The sequence below is a fragment of the Mirounga angustirostris genome, unplaced genomic scaffold (assembly GCF_029215605.1).
Source record: "Mirounga angustirostris isolate CCGP_5_RB_7025 unplaced genomic scaffold, mMirAng1.0.hap1 SCAF_1, whole genome shotgun sequence".
In the NCBI taxonomy this organism is placed as follows: Eukaryota; Metazoa; Chordata; class Mammalia; order Carnivora; family Phocidae; genus Mirounga; species Mirounga angustirostris.
The window spans coordinates 214,939,643-214,957,772 of NW_026991709.1; the positions used below are offsets into that span (position 1 = coordinate 214,939,643).

Sequence of the window (18,130 nt, forward strand, 5' to 3'; positions counted from 1 at the left end):
AGGGTCCCCTCTGCCGTGTGAGGGGACATGTCCACAGGTCTTCCCAGGACAGGGATGTCTTTGGGGGACTTAGTTGTCAGACCATATTACCCCGAAGATAAGATTCCTTATCTCTTTGGGCAGCCCGCATCCTTGACCATCTCTTCCTTCCTTCGAAGCTCACTCCAGCCCCCTGGTCTTCGTCCATGTTGTCCCTCAAGGGGAATGAGCAGTTGCTACAGAAGCCCAGGAACGGGTCGAGCTCAGGATCCACCAAGTTTGAGGAGGAAGGGACCCTAAGGGTGACCTAAGGCAGTGACGCGAACAGAACAAGTTGGGAGATGACTGATCGAGACCTGGCCGGGTGGGCTGGAGCGGAGGGACCAGCTTGCTCAGATTTCTAGAATAGTCCAGCGGGATGGCCACCAGCCACATACGGCGATACGAGTTTCAATAGGTTACAACTAATTAAACATCCCATTCCTCGCACCCAGGCCTGGTGGCTACTAAAGCGGACTCAGCACATGGAGAACGTTCCATCATCTGGAAAGTTCTATTGCCCAGTACCGTTCTAGAACAGGGACTCTCAGCCTTGCTGGGGGGGGATGCTCAGACGCTGCTGTAAGATCAGGTAAGGCTTGGTCCAGATTCAGGCACTTAAAACGTGGAAATAACCCCAGGGTCTATCAACAAACAAACGGAAATGGCGCGGACAGGAGCAAGGTGCGGACGTGCGCTGCACTGGGGACGGATCCTGAGCCCAGGACGTCCGGGGAGGGAACCGGACACACAAGGCTACTGTGGGTTTTTTGTTCCAATGTGATGTTAATTTTATGCCGAGGGACACCCAGACAGCTGGTAAACGTGAGTTCTGGGGGTGCCCGGGCTGTGTCCGGAAGAGATGAGCATTTCTTCAGCGGACGGAGTGAAGATCTCGTCCTGTCCACAGGGACACCATTCACCAGGGGCCCGAACGCGACGCCGGGTGGAGGAAAGGCGAACTGCTCTCCTGTCCCAGAGCTGAGCCGACCGTGCTCCTGGACTGAGTCATGCCCTGGGCCTTCCTGGTTCTGCGGCTTGGCTCCCTAAGCATGGGACCCAGTCCCCTTGTCTCCCCTTGGAGATCTCTCCTTAGATCCTACTGGTCCTGTTTCTCTGGGGAGCCCTCACACAGCCAGAGTGCGAACCCATGGACGTGAAAGGTCAGGAGAGGTCAATCCACAGAGACAAAGTGGGTTTGCGGGCGCTGGGGGCTCCAGGGCTGGGGGGGTTGCTGCCCATGGGATGGGGTGTCTTGTTTGGGTAACGATAATGTTCTAAGACCAACAGTCGTGATGATCGCACAAATTCTCAAATTTACTAAAAACCATTCAACGGTCTACTTTAAAAGACCAAACGTTGATGCACACGAATTCTCTCTCAGTTTTAACAGTAAGAAAATTTCAGGGTCTTAGGGAACCTGAAGTGTGTGCAGAGATCCCATTCCTCGGACAGTTGGGAAGGAGCCTGAGGGTCCCCCAGATGGCTGTGGGGAGAGCAGGTGGCCCGCAGTGTGGACGTGCAGCTGCCTGGCCAGGAATCTTTAAAAAAAAAAAAAAAAAAAAGACAAACATTAACTTAGGCTGAGTTCGAGAAACGTGCCACGGGGAGACAGCGCAAAGCAAGTCCGTTAACGTGAAACTGCAGAAGAGGCAAAGATGCTCCCAGCGGCCGGCGGCGTGGGGCGGCCCAACAGCAAGGGGCGGACACAGCTTTCCGGGGTGTCGACCTGGGCAAGCAGAGCTGATCAGTCAGTCGGACAGTAAAAACAGGTGTGTTTTCTGAAACTAATAGAACACTGTCTGTTAGCTAACTGGAATTCAAATCAACACTTGGGGAGGGGGGAAAGCTGTGTTTTCGTTGCGTGTAAACTGTCTCAACAGCATCTGATTTGCAAAGTTTAACTTGCATCCGCCCCCAAACTGCCCCCAGCACACATTCTGATAAGCGACAAGGCGGAAAATAGAAACTGTCCAGGGAAGACGGTTCTGTGGTTTTATATTATTCTTTGGCCATTTTTTCCCCTTGACTATTTCTTATTCTTTCAAAATGTGCCCACGGAGGAGGAGGGCGCCGCTGCCCCCCCAGCTCGGGCAGCGCTGAGCACACACCCGGGCTCCCCCCGCGGGCGCCCCTGGAGCCCCACCACAGCGTTTCTGCTATTACAGCATTTCCCCAACGTTTGAAGAACTGTTCAAAAAAAAAAAAAAAAAGTTAAAAACAAAGAGGTGAACTATCACTAAAATCCTCCTGAGGGAAAATAACCATGCCCAGCCTCATGCAACCCAGAGCAGACCCTCTTTTGCTGGTTTTGTTGGTTTCTTTTGGCATTTTCCTTCATGCTGCTTTTTATCCTTCTTGCTCCCCAGCCGCCGGCCCCCACAAGCCCCCTTCCCGTCCGCGGATGAGCCTGTTCTGGACGTGTCACCCACATGGACTCACACCCCGTGTGGCTGTCTGTGTCTGGGTCCCTCCCTGAGCATCATGGGCTCGGAGTCTGTCCCCGGGGCCGTGCATATGGGCGCCTCGCTCCTGCCTGCGGCCCAGTGATGCTCTGGCGCGTGGGGGACCGTGTGAGTATCCGTGGACCCACAGATGGACGCCTGGGTCGTCTACACGTTCAGGCTTCGGTGAACACGGGGCTGTGTCTGCTTCAGTCCATTTTCAGTTCTCTGGGTTCACGGCAGGTGGGGCTGCTGGGGCTGTTCCTGGCACCCCTGCCTCCCAGGGGTTTGTCACCAGCCCCCCCAGCCCCCGGGCAGCTCCAGCAGGGGTCCCGTCACGAGTTCCCTCACGTTCCCAAGCACCTCCTGCAGGTCAAAGTAGAGAGAAGGGAAAGCCGACTTCCGGGGCCCACCCCACCTCGTGGGACTTTCATGCTGTTTTCATTTACAGACATCTCCAAATGCATCTCTCAAAGGACAGTTTTTAAAACTTAAAAATACTTTTTGTTTTTTTTTTTATCATGGAAGGTTCTGAAATGCAGCAAACAGACAAGTGCAGCCCAGGTGCCGCCACCCGGCCTCGGGAAGGCCGCTCAGGGCCCACACCACCTCCCAGCACCGTCCCCTGCCTCCACGTTATCCCAGCACTCTACCAGAGGGATCTCCGATGCAGAGCAGAGTCGGCCAGATCAGACAATGACCATCGTCTGCGAACCACCTGCACCAGCCACACACGGGTTGGCATGGAAGGGTAAGCGGTTCTCAGCACCCAGGGACTCTGTCCGAGGACAGTTTTGGTCGTCCTGCCTGGGGAGGTATTGTGGGTTGCACTGTGTCTCCCCAGAAAAGACTGTCCATGTCCCAACCCCTCAACCTGGGAATGGGAGCTTACTTGGAAATAGGGTCTTGGCAGATGTGATTAGTTAAGATGAGGTCACACTGGAGTAGGGCGGTCCTGAACCCTCATGAGATAAAAGATGTGGATGCAGACGCACAGGGAGAAGCTGCATGATCGCGGACGCACATCAGGGCGATGTGCCCACAGCCAAGGGACGCCAAGGATGGCCAGCCACGCAGGAGCTGGGAGAGGCAGGAAGGACCCTCCCTGGAGTCTTCAGAGAGCCAACGGTCCAGCCATACCTTGACCTAGGACTTTTGGGCCCCAGGACTTGGAGAGAATACATTGGTGTTCAAAGCCACCCAGTTTGTGGTAATTGGCTAAGACCACAGAAAAGTGCAGGGGTGGGGTGCTGGTGGCTCCGGGAATCACATAGTGGGGGCCAGGGATGCAGCCAGACACACACAGTGCCCAGCACGGCCCCCACCAGGCTGGCCACCCACCTTTTACCTGCGGCATCGTCCACCTCTGCCCATCCCTCACTCCATCCTGTTTCTGGCGTGCTTCCAACCACACCACGGACACCACCTTCTGCCTCCCAAATACGTCAGTGTGCAAACTGCTCATCGGCCACTGGTTTACAGATCTTTTTAGTTTTTTCAAAAGATTTTATTTTTGGGGGGCGCCTGGGTGGCTCAGTCATTAAGCGTCTGCCTTCGGCTCAGGTCATGGTCCCAGGGTCCTGGGATCGAGCCCCGCATCGGGCTCCCTGCTCCGCGGGAAGCCTGCTTCTCCCTCTCCCACTCCCCCTGCTTGTGTTCCCTCTCTCACTGTGTCTCTCTCTGTCAAATAAATAAGTAAAATCTTAAAAAAAAAAACACACACAAAAACTGTGGTCCTGGGGCGCCTGGGTGGCTCAGTCATTAAGCGTCTGCCTTCCGCTAAGGTCATGATCCCAGGGTCCTGGGATCGAGTCCCACATCGGGCTCCCTGCTCTGCGGGGAGCCTGCTTCTCCCTCTCCCACTCCCTCTGCTTGTGTTTCCTCTCTCGCTGTGTCTCTCTCTGTCAAATAAATAAATAAAATCTTTTAAAAAAAAAAGATTTTATTTATTTGACAGAGAGAGGGAACACAAGCAGGGGGAGCTGCAGCAGAGGGAGAGGGAGAAGCAGGACCTGGGATCATGATCTGAGCCGAAGGCAGTCACTTCACCGACTGAGCCACCCAGGCTCCCTAAAGTGCGCCACCACAGGGCCATTCCTGCCCAATCCCTACAGACACCCAACAGGCTAGCATGTGCACATCCTAACTCGTAGAGCCCCGGTTCCCCTCTCTCTTCTGACTCCTAATCTGCTTGTTGTCAAACAGCCTCCTTTTGGAATTGGCAGTAGTCTTGGCTCCTCATGGCTGGCTGGCCACGGCCAAAGGCTCACCGGTCCCCCAGCCGCACCCTCCAGACCCCCTGCACACAGCTCGGCACCATCCCAGTCCACTCGCCTCCCCGGGCCAGCACCTGTGTGCTGTGTCCTCCCTCGTCTTGCTGGGGAGCATCCTGCAGGACGCTGAGCTGATTGGTGAAGACCTCGCTGGCCTGAAACATCTTGATTCTTCCTCCCACTCGACTCAGACCTTGGGGTCAGCCATCCCTTTCCCCTGGAACCCAGGCCTTCTTTTTCCTGATCGTTCGGAATATGGCCTGGAAGCACTCGGGAGTCCCAGCTCCACAAACTTGTCTTCCCAGGACAAGCTGCGGGCTCCTGGCTACCCCCTACTATGATTTCTTGGACAACTTCCCTCCATTTCCCCTCTGCTCTCTCTGGGATTCTTAAACTGTTCCTCTGTTTTTTCTCCCTCCTCTCCCAGTTCTCACTTGTCTTTTTGCCTGACTTTCTAGATTTCTCCAACTTGAGTCTTCCAACTTCCTGCTGAAGTTTTAATGCCGGCTACCGTGCTAACTCCCAAGCCCTGTCTCGTTCTGTCTTCCTCCGTCACCTTCCCATTGGCAGTGTGAGCAGAGCCTGCATGGCCCCCAGGAACGCTGGTGTCTCCAGGGGGCGGCCGGCAGCTGGGGGCAGGGTCCCCCAGGCCACTCTGTCCTTGTTTCTCCTCCATCGGCGGATGCTGCCTCCCCTCCCAAGACCTCCAGAGGGAGGGACATGTGTATGGGGCCTGGGAGCAGAAAGGCACCCAGCTCATCTGAAGACCTCTCCACGGCGACTGATGGGGTCAGGGGGTGCTTTGAGGAACACATATATGTGGCTGCATGACCTCCAGAAGCGCATCCCGGAGCAGACCATGCTATGTCACCACCAAATTATTTTCCCTTCACCCGGCTCGGATGCCCTATCCTCCAGTTTTGACTTCTCCCTACCCCAGTTCCCTCCTGAGCCCCCTTCTCAGCGCTTACCCCCTGCTCCCTTTTGTTTCTCCCTCTCCTTCCTCCAGCTCACCCAAAGGGCAGCCCACCTGCCTCCGCCCTGGCTGGGGCCCCAGGAAGGGGGATCAGCATGCACCAAGGCCTGGCCCTGACAAAAGGCAGTGATGGTGAGTGCTGGGGGGTGGTGCGAAGGGGGGACCTGAGGCTGGCCAGCTGGGCCTGGAGCACCAGTGGACATTTCTGTGGGGGAGATGGGGACAAGGCCTGTGGCCGGGTAACAAGGAGGGTGTGCTGGGATGTGTCCAGAAAGCACAGCGGATCTGCAGGTCCCTCCAGGTCCTCTGGGAACTTGGTCCCATGGGGAGGGGACAAGACATAAGTTATTATGAAGTAATTAAGACTCACAAGTGTTCAAGTGCACAAAAGAGAAGTCTGGGACCCTGAGAGAGGATCTTGGGCTGGATGTGACTTGGGGGCTCAGGAAAGACATTTTAGGCAGCGGCAACAAGGCAGGGAGGCGGGAGGGCCCTAATCAGAGGCATCTGTCAGGGCAGTCTGAGCGGGTGGGGAAAACTCACAGGAGGCTCAGGCGCCACATGGGGCAGGGGATGGGGTTCCCCGGTCAGGGCGAGAGGGGCTGGCAGGCAGAAGGGGCAGGCCGCTCACACTCCCACCTAGGCAGCTGGCGTCCTCCGCCCCAGGTCCCCCAGCCAGTAAGGAACCCGGGCCGGGGTCCGCTGGGAGACAGGGGCAGACGCACCGGCTGAGGTCCAGCCTGCTCCCAGCCCATGGATCGTGTGAGCGCTCCTTCCCCCACCGTGGAGAACAGAAGACCCCGAACGGCAGCTGCAGGGAGGGCCGCGGGGGCAGGGTGGCTCTGGAGGTGAAGACGCAGGGCAGGGCGCCCGGCGCCCCGGGACCAACAGGGTCCTCTGGCCGGCGGAAACCAGCCCAAGCCGGGAAGCTCCTCCGCCCACGTGGCCGAAGCTCGGGCTCGGGCAGCCCCCACCCAGGGCGCCCACCCGGGGCCGGGCGCGCGCGGGCCCGGGCCGCGGGAGGGTCCGCGAGCGGAGGGCTGGGGGCGCGGCGCCGGGGGCCCCCGCGGGCACCTACCTGCGGCCGCGCCCGCGCCCCGCGTCCCGCCACGTGACCGCGCCCCGCCCCGCGCGCGCGTGCGCCCTGCCTGCGCCCCATTGTTGGCCGCGCGCGCGTCACGGGGCGGGGCGGGGCGGGGCGGCCGGAGGAGGGCGGCGGGCGGGCGGGAGGGAAGCAGCGTCCGCGCCGCCGCCGCCGCCGCCGCCGAGCCCCCGCCGCCGAGGAGCAAGCAGAGTCGCGCCGCCGCCCCGCCGCCCGCGGCCCGAGCAGCCCCGCGCCGCCGCCCCGCCCCGCCGCGCCCGCCCCGCCGCTGGATGCCGGCGGCCGGCGGCCCAGCTCTCAGAGGCGGAGCGCGGCGGCGCGGGCGGCGGCGGCGGCGGCGCGGGCGGCCGGCGGCCGAGAGGCGGGGGCGCGGGCCCGAGCGCTAGCGCCGCCATGCCCGGTTCCACCGGCCAGCCCGACGGCGGCGGCGGCGACCCCAGCCCGCGGCCCCCGCCCCCGCCGCCTCCGCCGCCCCCGCCGCCCCTGCCCGAGGGCGCGGAGGAGGAGGCCGCGCCCGACGACGCGGCCGCCGCCGCCGCGCTGCGCCTGGCGCTGGACCAGCTCTCGGGGCTGGGGCTGGGGGGCGCGGGCGGCCCGGACGAGGAGGGGGCGGCCGCGGGCGGCGGGGACGGCGCGGCGGCGGTGGCGGCGGGCGGCGCGGACGGCGGGGCGGCGGCGGAGCCCGCGCCCCCCGACGGGCCGGAGGCGGGCGCGCCCGCGGTGGCCGAGGCCGTGGCGCCGGCCTCGCTGGCGCTGCTGGAGCCCGACGTGAGCCCGCCGCCGCCGCCGCCTCCCCGGCAGTCGCCGCCCGACGTGTTCGCCGGCTTCGCGCCCCACCCCGCGGCCCTGGGCCCCCCGACGCTGCTGGCCGAGCAGATGAGCGTGATCGGCAGCCGCAAGAAGAGTGTGAACATGACCGAGTGCGTGCCCGTGCCCAGCTCCGAGCACGTCGCCGAGATCGTGGGTCGCCAGGGTGAGTGGCCGCCGTCTGGGGCGCTACTCCCGGGGTCCCCGCGTCGCGCGCCCTGGGGAGGGGGCCGCCCCAGCCCAGCTCGAGGCCGGACGCCAGATCCTGGCCACGCCCCGCGTGGGCCCCGGCCTCGGTGGCCGCCTGTGCGCCTTTGTCCTGCCGCGGGCCGCGCGAGAAAGTTGGGCGCAGCCCGCGCTCCTCCCCTCCACGCTCAGGCCCGCCGCTGCCTTTGTCTGGGCGCCTCCAGCCGGGTCAAGCCCCTCTGTGCGGCGCCTCTGCCCAGGCCCTGGGCCACCTGCTGTGGCATCCCGAGAACCAGGGGGCAGGGCTGGGCGGTGGGCGATCGACACCCGAAGCAGACACGGGGCGGGGCTCGCTGAGGCTTGGGGGTGGCTCGGGGGCGGGGCAGGGGGGCTCAGGCAGGGTCAAGAGAGAAGTTTGGCGTACAAAGAGGGTGCATATCTCCACTTGTCAGCCTGGGGGCCCTACTGGGGTTGGGGGGAGCACAGGATGAGAGAGGATCCCCACCCCGCTCTCAGCCCCGAGTCGGGGATTTGGGGACATGCTTAAGGACCAGCTGTAAAAGCCCTCCTGAGGTCCAAGCTCCTAGCCTCCCCCCAGCAGGCCCGGGCTGTGGGGGTCCGGCAGCAGCTTTGTCAGAGTCCCTGTGGCCGCCCCATTGTTCTCTTTGTTAGAGAGCCAGTCTGAGATTTGCAGGGTGACATCAGGCCGGCCGCAGCTCATTGGCCCTGGAGCTGGAGCTGCAGGGCGGGCAGGCAGGAGGGTGGTGGGCAGTGCTCCTCCGGACACACGCCCACCTACCCTTTTAGCCAGCTGCCCCCAGCCCCAACTTTCCCCTGCCTTCTGCCTGCCCCTCCCTGTTCTCCACTCCGTGCTTGAGGCCAGGTTCTAGAACTTGGGGTGGGGTCTGGGCGGGGCTTGAGGTGGAGCTGCAGGACACTCAGGCTGGCCTTTGGGGACTCAGTAACAGGAGCCAGAGATGGGGGGGGGCTTGGACTGCAAGGTGACTTGTCATCTTTGCCACCTTGCGGCCGGGGGTGTGTGCAGAGGACCACAGGGATGCTCCAGACACTGCCCTCTCAGAGTTTTGGGCAGGAGGGGTGGTTTGGCCAGTGAGTCCTCTGGCTTTGGGTGCAGGTGCAGCCGATCACGTGTCCTCCCCCCATCTGGACACCGGGAGGGCCAGGTGTAGTGCTGGGCTGAGGGCCCAGGAGTTGGGACCAGGGGAGGGGGGACAGGTGGTCCTCTGAGCCCTGTCTGCTGCCTCCCACGAGCAGGCATAGCAGGACTCCAGGCCTGACCGGTCTCCTCCACCTGCCACAGCCCCTTACCTGCCCCAGTGGCCCGCACCTGCATTGGGACGTATAACAGGACCACTGCTGTGTGCGTAGCGTGCAGACGCCAGCCCAGGGCAGGGGGACAGCCGTGGAAACGCAGCCTGGGGGCTGTTGTCCAGAGGCACTAGGCTGATCTGCCGGCTGGCGGAGTGCGGAGCAGGAGGGCGTGTTCCCTGTGCGTATTCTGACAGCCGCGGGTCCTTCAGAGAGGCTGAGTCCAGCCCACTGGTGGCAGGAGCCAAGCAGAGGGTATCTGGTTGTGGAGGAGCAGGCTTGGGGGGGTCAGCCCCCACCCCGACCTCCTGGGGGTGCTTTTTTGGGTGCCAGCCTGGGGTCTTGCTGGTGGTAGACAGGAAGGCAGGCTGTGGGGGGTGCAGACGGGGCTGGCCCTGTGACCCTGGGCAAATGAGATCTCCTTTCTGTGATGGGGGCACAGCACCTCCCTCGGGCGCTTTTGTGAGGATTCTCCAGCAAGAGGGATCTAATCCCAGCCCCGGGCTGGTGCACAGTAGCACCCTGTAAGTGGGTGCGGGGTCCTGGGGAGGGAAGCATGAACGCCAGGACAGGTTGGCCCTTTTGGCAGCCCTTGACTCTCAGCTCTAGGACCATCTGTGGCGCCCATCTTCTCCCACCCAGGTGTTAAGCTCAGCCTGGAAAACTCTTTGTGCCCCAGTCCTGACCCCTCCCTTCCTCCGGTCACTCGTCCAGTCTCCCACCTTGGGGGTTCCTGGACACCAAGCCTGTCCCTTCTAAGCGTCCTGGCTCTCACCGGGGCAGAAGGCACAGCTTGTTGTGAACTCCTCTGTCAAACCCTAGGTCCAGGGCCACTCCATGCCCTAGAGGGCAGGCCAGAGTCCCCCAGACCTGGGGTCTACCCTTTCCCCGATGCTTGCTCGCTCGCTGTTCTCTGAGCTGGTTTTTCCATCCTCGAATGGGTCCCTACACCGCCTGGGCACAGGATAGGTGATTACAACCTCTGGGAGTTCTCTCTCCTCCCTGAGGCTGAGTGGCGGGGAAGGTGCCCTGCATGGGAGCCTCAGAAGATCCCTCAGGGAAGGTCGTCTGTAGCTTCTGGTCACAGGAGGCAGGGACATGGCCAGAACTGGGTCGGCAGGGCTGGGGTTTGAACCTCAGTCCCTCTGGCTCTGTGTGCGCGCTGCAGGGAACAGAGGTGGCTCAGGAGAGGACTTCCTACCTTCCAAAGCTCCAGGATTGGGGAGTTGGCCCCACTTTACAGACAGGAAAAGTGGAGACTCCGAAAAGTGTCCGCCAAGGTCACCTGGGAGGCTGGTGCCCACTTGCCCTGGGTGTGACCTTGGGCCCGGTCCTCCTGAGTCTCCCGTTAGCGTGCACCCTTGCTGGGGGTGTCCGTGTGGGGCTGGGCGGGGTCGTGAGCACCTGCCTGCTGCCTGGAGGTCTGGGTCAGGAGCAAGTGAGTGAAGGATGGCGGTGGTGGGCCTGTGCTGGCAGGCACCTGGGGTCCCTCTGTCTCTGCTGCTCTCAGGGGAGGGCCAGTGCGCTCGGACTGGCCCCCCCTCAGCTGGGGGAAGCCTGCTGCGCTCACGGCTCTCCCTCGCTGACCCTGTGCCTGGCCCCCCTCCTGCGGGCCTTGGGTGCCTTTTCTGGCAGCTGGGGAACGCCACAGGGCCACCAGCAGGGTCCAGGCCCTGGTGTTCCTATTTATCCACTGTGAGTTTGGGTTGGGGGGTCCCTTATGTTGGCAAGCCTAGACCTTCCCTGTGTCTGGGGGGGGGGTCTCCGTGCCCACAGGCCCGCCCTGCTGTGATTGTGGCCCAGCTAGGACTGCAGCCCAGTTTGGCCCCGCTTTGGGGACAGCACCCCACTGGGTTTGGGGCAGTGGTTATTGTGAGGATTTGTCCCAGCCCTGTCCTGCATCCAGATCTCTGTGCCCTCAGTTAGGAGCCCTCTCCTGGCATGCATCCTTCCAAGGGTGAGCCCTTCTGCTCCCCCTCATGGCTTTGAGGTTTTGTTGATAAGTGTAGCCCGTGGTTACTGTGTGGGGTTCCTGGGGGCAGTGCCTGGAGCTCCTGAGTTCCTGAGTGCCCAGCACACGGGGGTCAGGACCCCAGAATGAAGTCATATGAGTGATGGGACCAGGCTCCACATGGGGACCCAAGGCACCCCCATTTGAGGGGAGGATCCAGCTGCAGAGAGGAGGGAGTTGACCAAATGGGGAGTGGTCAGCCCCATTCCCAGGCACACCTGCTTGAGTTGGAGTCCTGGTGGCCAGGCCCAGGGGTCTGCCTTTCAGCCTGTCGCCAGCGATAAGTGGTAATCTCAGGGTTCCCCGTGAGCATGGGGCTTGACCCCTGACCTCACCCACTGTTGCGTCTGTGGCTCATCCCCACCAGGGCAGGTGTGTGGCCCGGTTCACTCTCACCACCCCCATTTCCCGGACCTGCAGTCCCACCCCCTCTCAAACTCCGCCACTTCCTAGGGTCGGGGTATGGGTGGGGCTCGGGTCGATGGGCATCACAGCCAAAATGCAGTCAGTGAATTAGTCTTCTCTGGGCCCTGGAAGGCTCCACCCAGGGCCACCCTGCGGGAGGGGGCAGGACGGGGGCCAGTTCCATGTGACTGGGAACAAGGGTGCACCCCTGGGTTTCATCCCCCGCCCTTTCTCCTGGCCTTGGCTCCCTGTCCCCCACATGGACCTGCGGGGAGCGAACACTTCAGGTGAGGTGAGGGTCCCCCGCCAATTGCCTTTGAGGGTCATGACGGCAGCGCACCTGCCTGGGGTGCCGGGTCTGGGCCCTTCTCTTCCTGGGGAGGAAACAGAGGTGCAGGACAGGGCTTCGAGTGGCCAGGTCATCCCAGCACACTGGCCCTTTCTTACAGCCCTCCGGCCTTGGGGAGTTAGGGAAGTCACACAGGAGGAACTGAGAAGTGTGTGCGGGGGCCCCGGGCTAGTCCGCATGGGCTTCCTGGAGGAAGGGGTGCTGGGCTGTAACTTGATGCAGAGAAGGGGTGCAGGCACGGTTGCAGATGGGAAAGGTCGTGGTGGGGGGCAGTGAGGTCAGGGCAGGGGAGCTGCAGGAGAGGGAAGGACTGACTTGCGACTTGAAAGCTTTCCCACCAGCTGCCAAGTGGGGAGGGAGCCATCCCGGCAGAAGGGGAGGCAGCTCCGGGTCAGGGTGGGTTTGGGGGGGTGCCCAGTGAGACGACGCTGCCACCCACAGGGAGGACACCGGGTGGGCGGGGGGCGGGGGCAGCGGCTCAGGGCCCAGGAGATGCAATGGAAGCCGCCGTGCCCCACGCTCCACCCTCCCTGGGGCTTTCTGACCTCAGTTCGCGAGCTCGGCTCTGCTTTTGCTCAAAGCCCTGGATGGGGCTGCTGTCCTTGGGGTCAGGGTGAGGCTGCCCCCCACCCCCAGAAGCCCCCTCCTGTCTCCCAGTGCTCCCTCCCGCCTAGCAGCCGAGCTGGTCCGGCTAACTTTGTATCTTCTGCTCCGGGAGAAGTTAGCAACACTGTTCTCTCTGTGCCGGCCTCTGTATTCGGAGAAACAATGTCCCTGTGTTGCTCCAGGCGCCCCAGAGTCGGGGGGGGGGGGGGGGCGTCTTCCAGACTCGTGGGCCAGACTCAAGATGTCTCAGAAGGCCCCGGGGGTGGGGGTGGGGGTATCAGACCTGCGGAGCGGCACCCCCATCGAAGCCCCTGCGTCTAACCCCACCCCACACGCGGACCCCCCCTGCACCCCCTCCACCAGGTCAGGGCCCCAGCCCAGCCAGTGACAAACCACAGACCTGTGTCTACGAGCGTCCCCTCAGATGGGGGGCACCGTCAGGGCCTCTGGAGGTGACCCGAGTTAGGGTGCAGGAGACCTGGGCTCCCCTTGGGCTGGGGAGGGTCAGTTGGTCAGGAGAAAATCCTAGGTCGTTTGTACAGTCTGACCCTGGGCTGTCCTGCCCGTCGGCTGGGGAGTTGGTGTGAGGGTCGTGCATTCGCGTCCTAGGAGTGACCTACCACACTGGATGTCTGGAAACCATAGAAACGAACGCTCCCCCAGATCCAAGGGCGGGAGTACAAAGTCAGGGTGTCGGCAGGGCCACGCTCCCTCCAGAGGCTCTGGAGACCACCTGTGCTGTCTAGTTTTCCCGGCTTCTGGCGGCCGGCAGACCTGGTGTCCCCATCTGTGGCTCCGTTTTCACAGGGTTGTCTGTCTTCTCTGTGTCTTTGTGTCCCTTCTCTTAGAAGGACACCTGTCACTGGATTCAGGGCCACCCTACTCCAGTACAACCTCCTGTTAACTAATTACACCTGTAAGACACTTTCAAATACGGTCCTGTTCACAAGTACCAGGTGGCCGTAAATTTCACTCTTCAGTCCACAATGGGTCCTCCTTGCCTTCTTGCCAAACCCACCACCACCTCCAAGTCTGGGACCGGAGAGGAAACGGAGAGCTGTGTGTTTGATAAAGCCCGGGGTGGGTAGGGCAGAGAAGTGGGGGCCCGCGTCCTCATTGTGTCTCCCCCCCCCCCCCCCCCACGACCCCAGGGTGCAAGATCAAGGCTCTGCGTGCTAAGACAAATACGTACATCAAGACGCCGGTGCGCGGGGAGGAGCCGGTGTTTATCGTGACTGGCCGCAAGGAGGACGTGGAGATGGCCAAGCGTGAGATCCTGTCCGCCGCCGAGCACTTCTCCGTGATCCGCGCCACGCGCAGCAAGGCCGGCGGGCTGCCCGGTGCTGCGCAGGGTCCGCCCAACCTGCCGGGACAGACCACCATCCAGGTGCGCGTGCCCTACCGCGTGGTGGGGCTGGTGGTGGGGCCCAAGGGCGCCACCATCAAGCGCATCCAGCAGCGGACGCACACGTACATCGTGACGCCCGGGCGCGACAAGGAGCCCGTGTTCGCCGTGACGGGCATGCCCGAGAACGTGGACCGGGCGCGCGAGGAGATCGAGGCGCACATCACGCTGCGCACGGGCGCCTTCACCGACGCGGGCCCCGACAGTGACTTCCATGCCAACGGCACTGACGTCTGTCTGGACCTGCTCGGAACGGCCGCCGGCCTCTGGGCCAAGGCCCCCAACCCCGGGCGGCGGCCCCCCGCGCCCACAGCCGGCCTCCGCGGGGATGGGACCCGGGGGGGCCCCGGGGGGCCCGAGGCCTTCTACGCGGGGGGCCGCGGGGGCCCGCCGGTGCCCGATGCGGGCCCTGCCAGCCCCTACGGAGGCTCGGGCAACGGGGGCTTCACCTTCGGCGGGGATGGCCCGGGGGCCCCGTCGGGGCCGCCCGCCCCCGAGGACTGTGACTTCGGCTTCGACTTCCTGGCGCTGGACCTGACCGTGCCCGCCGCGGCCACCATCTGGGCCCCCTTCGAGCGGGCCGCGCCGCTGCCGGCCTTCAGCAGCTGCTCGGCGGTCAACGGGGCCCCCGCGCCACCCGCCCCGGGCGCCCGGCGCAGCAGCGGGGCCGGCACGCCGCGCCACTCGCCCACGCTGCCCGAGCCCGGGGGCCTGGCCCTGGAGCTCCCGCTGGGCCGCCGCGGCGCCCCGGACCCGGTGGGCGCCCTGGCCTGGCGGCCGGCGCAGGGCGCCCTGTCGTCCTTCTCCGGCGGCGCCGGCTTCTCCGCGGCCACCTCGCTGCCCAGCGGTTCCTCGGCCTCTGCGTGCCCCCCCCTGGACTCCAGTGCCTCCGAGGGCGGCCGCAAGCCGCCGGGGGCCGTGTCGCCGGCCGCCCCGCCCCCCGCCGCCGCCGCCCCCCGCCCCGGCCTTGGCGCGGGAGTGCGTGGTGTGCGCCGAGGGCGAGGTGATGGCCGCGCTCGTGCCCTGCGGCCACAACCTCTTCTGCATGGACTGCGCCGTCCGCATCTGCGGCAAGAGCGAGCCCGAGTGCCCGGCCTGCCGCACGCCTGCCACCCAGGCCATTCATATCTTTTCCTAGCGGCTCGGCTGGCCGCCGCAGGCCCGGGGGGCGGCGCGGAGGGGGCGGCGCGGCGGGGGCGGCGGGGCCAGCATTCACAGACGAGCTTTAACCTGGTCCCAGGCGTGGAGACGGCTGCCCGACGGCATCTCAGTTCTTAACGAATAAACAGTATTGAGTCGACAGGTTAAAATAAAACAGAGAAAAGGTCTGCTTGCACTTTTTATTTAAGACTCCCCGCCCCCCAGGGTGATCTTTTTAAGAAAAAAAAAAAAAAAAATATATATATATATATATATATACACACACACGATTTTTACAACTCCCCGTTGTCCTTTGGGACTTGGATTTCTGACTTGACAGCCCTGGCTTCGGAGGTGGCCGCAGCCTCTGTGAATCCCCTCCAGGAGAATGGCGACATTTTTACTCCCTCTCGGGGGGCTAACCTGTTACCCTTTTGTATGTCGGTGGGGGGCGGGACAGGCTGGAGGGGGCGGGGTGGGGGGGCAGGGGAGGACCCAACCAGAAATTTCTAACTTTTTGTTTTTAATTATTAATCCCCTTCTGCTGTGGTTTCTTTTGTCAGTTTTTAAATTTTTTTAAATTGTGTTTTTTTTAAACTTTTACTTTTTACCTCTTGTGTATATGTAGGGAATTTATAGGGAAATATGTACTTTATGGAATAAATTTTAAGAACTAAAATATATTTTATTTTAAATAAAGTAATGGACCTTTAATCTTACACAGCTAAATTACTGATTATATATTTGCTGAGCTGACTTAAGGGTTCAGAAAATTGTATCAAGAGTTTTATTTTTTGACTTCAAAGCCTTCTTAATAAAGTCTTTTTACTACACGTGAGCCCTTGGCGTGGTGTGGGGCGGGTGGGCATGGGAGAGGGAGGACCGGGGGAGGGGTGCTCAGAGCTAGCCCCCTCACCCCCTAATCTTCCAGATAAAGGAATTTGGACTCAGGATACCCCATGCCCAAGCCCAGGCTCTTCTAAAAGCCCGGCACTCTGCCTAGTTCCAGATGAGGCATTGGGTCTGGAGGGGAAGGTGGTGCAGCCAGACCCGCCCTTTTCTTGAGGCTCAGGTCCCCTACATTCCAGGGGCCAGACAACCATGGGGCCAGCTGTGGCCACTGTGGAGGGAGGGGTACCAGGCTCTGGTGTGTTTGGGAGGGGACTCCCAGTCCCGTTGTGCAGAATGGGAAACTGAGGTCTGGAAATCCCACTCCCAGATGGGTTCTAACACCTCCCAATCTCCGAAGGACATGTGAGTGATGACCACACATGCCCTCCCTCCCTCACCAGGTCTAGTTGGGAGCAGAGGACCATGCCCATGGGGCCACTGGACAATTCAGGGCGGGGTTGGCCCTGGAGTCAGGTCTGTGGGATTATGGGTTGAACCACCTGCAGTCAGCAGGTGCCACCAAAGTTCCCAAGGAGGGGAAGAAAGCTCTGGAGTGAGTGGAGGCATGGGACAAGCTGGGGAGCCAGGGGCCCATAGGCTGCTGGCTTGAGTGGGCACTGAGGAGGGGTCTGCAGAACACAGCCTGCTAGGAAAACTAGGAAGGCATGGTGGAGCAACCGGGAGGGCCTCCAAGAGGAGGCGAGGGGGTCAGGAAGACAGGTCAGGTGGGGCAACAGGAGGGGGCAGATGGATGGGGCACCCCATGGGCCTTGTCTCCAGTGAGTGGTGGCCACGTCAGCCTCTCCAGCTGAGTAGCAGCCCCTGGAGGCTGCAGGACCTGGGGTGAGTCTCAAAGAGCCACACATACCTGGGGTTCCAGCCCACTCTGGCTGGAGTTACCCCATCTGTGAAACGGGGATACTCCACACTTCCAGCTCTGGTGAAGATCGTGGGTGGAGCAGTTGAATCATGGCCCCGGAACCTGTGAATGGACCTTATTCGGAAAAAGGGCCTTTGCAGATATAATTAAGGATCTTGAGGTGAGCTCCTCCTAAATGAGGGTGGGCCCTAAGTCTAATGACAAGTGTCCTTATAAAAGACCTGGAGAGGGGGATTCAAGACTCAGACACAGAGAGAAAATGGAGGCAAGCCCAGCGGCGCCTGGAGCCCCCAGAAGCTGGAAGAGGCAGGGAGGACCTTCTCCTGGAGCCTCCAGAGGAAGCCAACAGTGGGGGAACAGATGCCTGTTGTTTTAAGCCACCGGCTTTGTGGCAATTTGTTACAGCAGGCCACGGGAACCAGTGCGGGTCTGTGGGCAACATGGAACCTGGGGTCTGGCCCACAGTTCAGTGGCGGGGGGGTGGGGTGGACACGGCTGCCGTGACACCTGATGAGCTGGGGTGAAGTTAGACCATAGCCCTCACCCTGCAGGAGGTTATGGAGGCAGTGGAGGTGAGTGTGGAGACCACCCCCCTGACATTTTGGACATAAAGAGAAAGAGAAAGCAGTCCCTGGAGGGGCTGAGGGGTCGAGGGAAAGACAGGACATCAAGGGGGTTGAAAGTCCTTGGGAAGGAGGTGGGGGCTGGAGCCCAAGCAAGGGGTTTCTGTAAGATGCAATGGGGGAGGGCCTGATCTGAGGACATTCTGTCTTAGAATGGTCCAGAAATGTCTGAGGGATGTGCTCGCTCCCTACTGAGCCGATCATCAGGAGGCCAGAGTTGCTGGTGCCCTTGGGGAAAGCTGACAGATGGCCAGAGGTGGACTCTCAAGCTGGCCATTTGAGGCCCTGGATCCAGCTGTGCCTGAAGGCAGACCATCCCAACCTCTCAGCTATGAGTGCCAGTAAACTCTCCTGTTTTGCTTAAGCCAGTGTAAGCTGGAGTAACTCAAATTCATAACCACCTACAGAGACCATATTCCTGGCCAGAGAGCTGGGGAGCATTTCCTGGGGCGAGAGGTGCTCAGCAAAAGCAAAGCAAATACCCTGTGCATTTAGCTTCTTCACAACTAGACACACTCAGGGAAGCCAAAGTCTGAGGCAAGCTTCCGTTGCCCTTATTACTCGTCTCTCTTGGTTCATGGGCTCAGCACATCGAGGTGACCCTTGTCCAGTGTCTTCTGAGAAGGTCTTTATTCTGGGTCTCATCAGATTTCAGGGAGATGATGAAGGATAAGCCCGTAGTTCT

General features: G+C 61.7%; 1 protein-coding gene and 1 long non-coding RNA gene across 7 annotated transcripts; one reads left to right on the plus strand and one right to left on the minus strand.

The window, feature by feature from the left end:
- Positions 1-1,316: 1,316 nt before the first annotated feature.
- LOC123834305 (uncharacterized) lies at positions 1,317-6,833 on the minus strand. 2 transcript variants are annotated; one of them, XR_010406348.1, is made up of 4 exons: positions 6,790-6,833; positions 3,355-3,542; positions 3,116-3,269; positions 1,317-2,828 (listed from the first exon to the last, which is right to left on the minus strand). It is a non-coding gene; the product is annotated as an uncharacterized LOC123834305 (long non-coding RNA). The 2 variants fall into 2 exon arrangements; XR_010406349.1 differs by lacking the exons at positions 3,116-3,269; positions 6,790-6,833 and having other exon boundaries at positions 3,355-3,462.
- MEX3D (mex-3 RNA binding family member D) lies at positions 1,654-15,889 on the plus strand. 5 transcript variants are annotated; one of them, XM_064574406.1, is made up of 5 exons: positions 1,654-1,790; positions 2,991-3,213; positions 3,452-3,672; positions 5,745-5,843; positions 13,658-15,889. In XM_064574406.1, the coding sequence occupies exons 2-5, from the start codon at positions 2,999-3,001 to the stop codon at positions 15,187-15,189; spliced, it is 2,067 nt and encodes a 688-aa protein (XP_064430476.1). In that variant the 5' UTR covers positions 1,654-1,790; positions 2,991-2,998; the 3' UTR covers positions 15,190-15,889. The 5 variants fall into 5 exon arrangements, with proteins under 5 accessions (XP_064430476.1, XP_064430483.1, XP_064430469.1 ...); XM_064574399.1 differs by lacking the exon at positions 1,654-1,790 and adding an exon at positions 2,455-2,591; XM_064574413.1 differs by lacking the exons at positions 1,654-1,790; positions 3,452-3,672 and adding an exon at positions 2,451-2,591.
- The last annotated feature ends 2,241 nt before the right edge of the window (positions 15,890-18,130 follow it).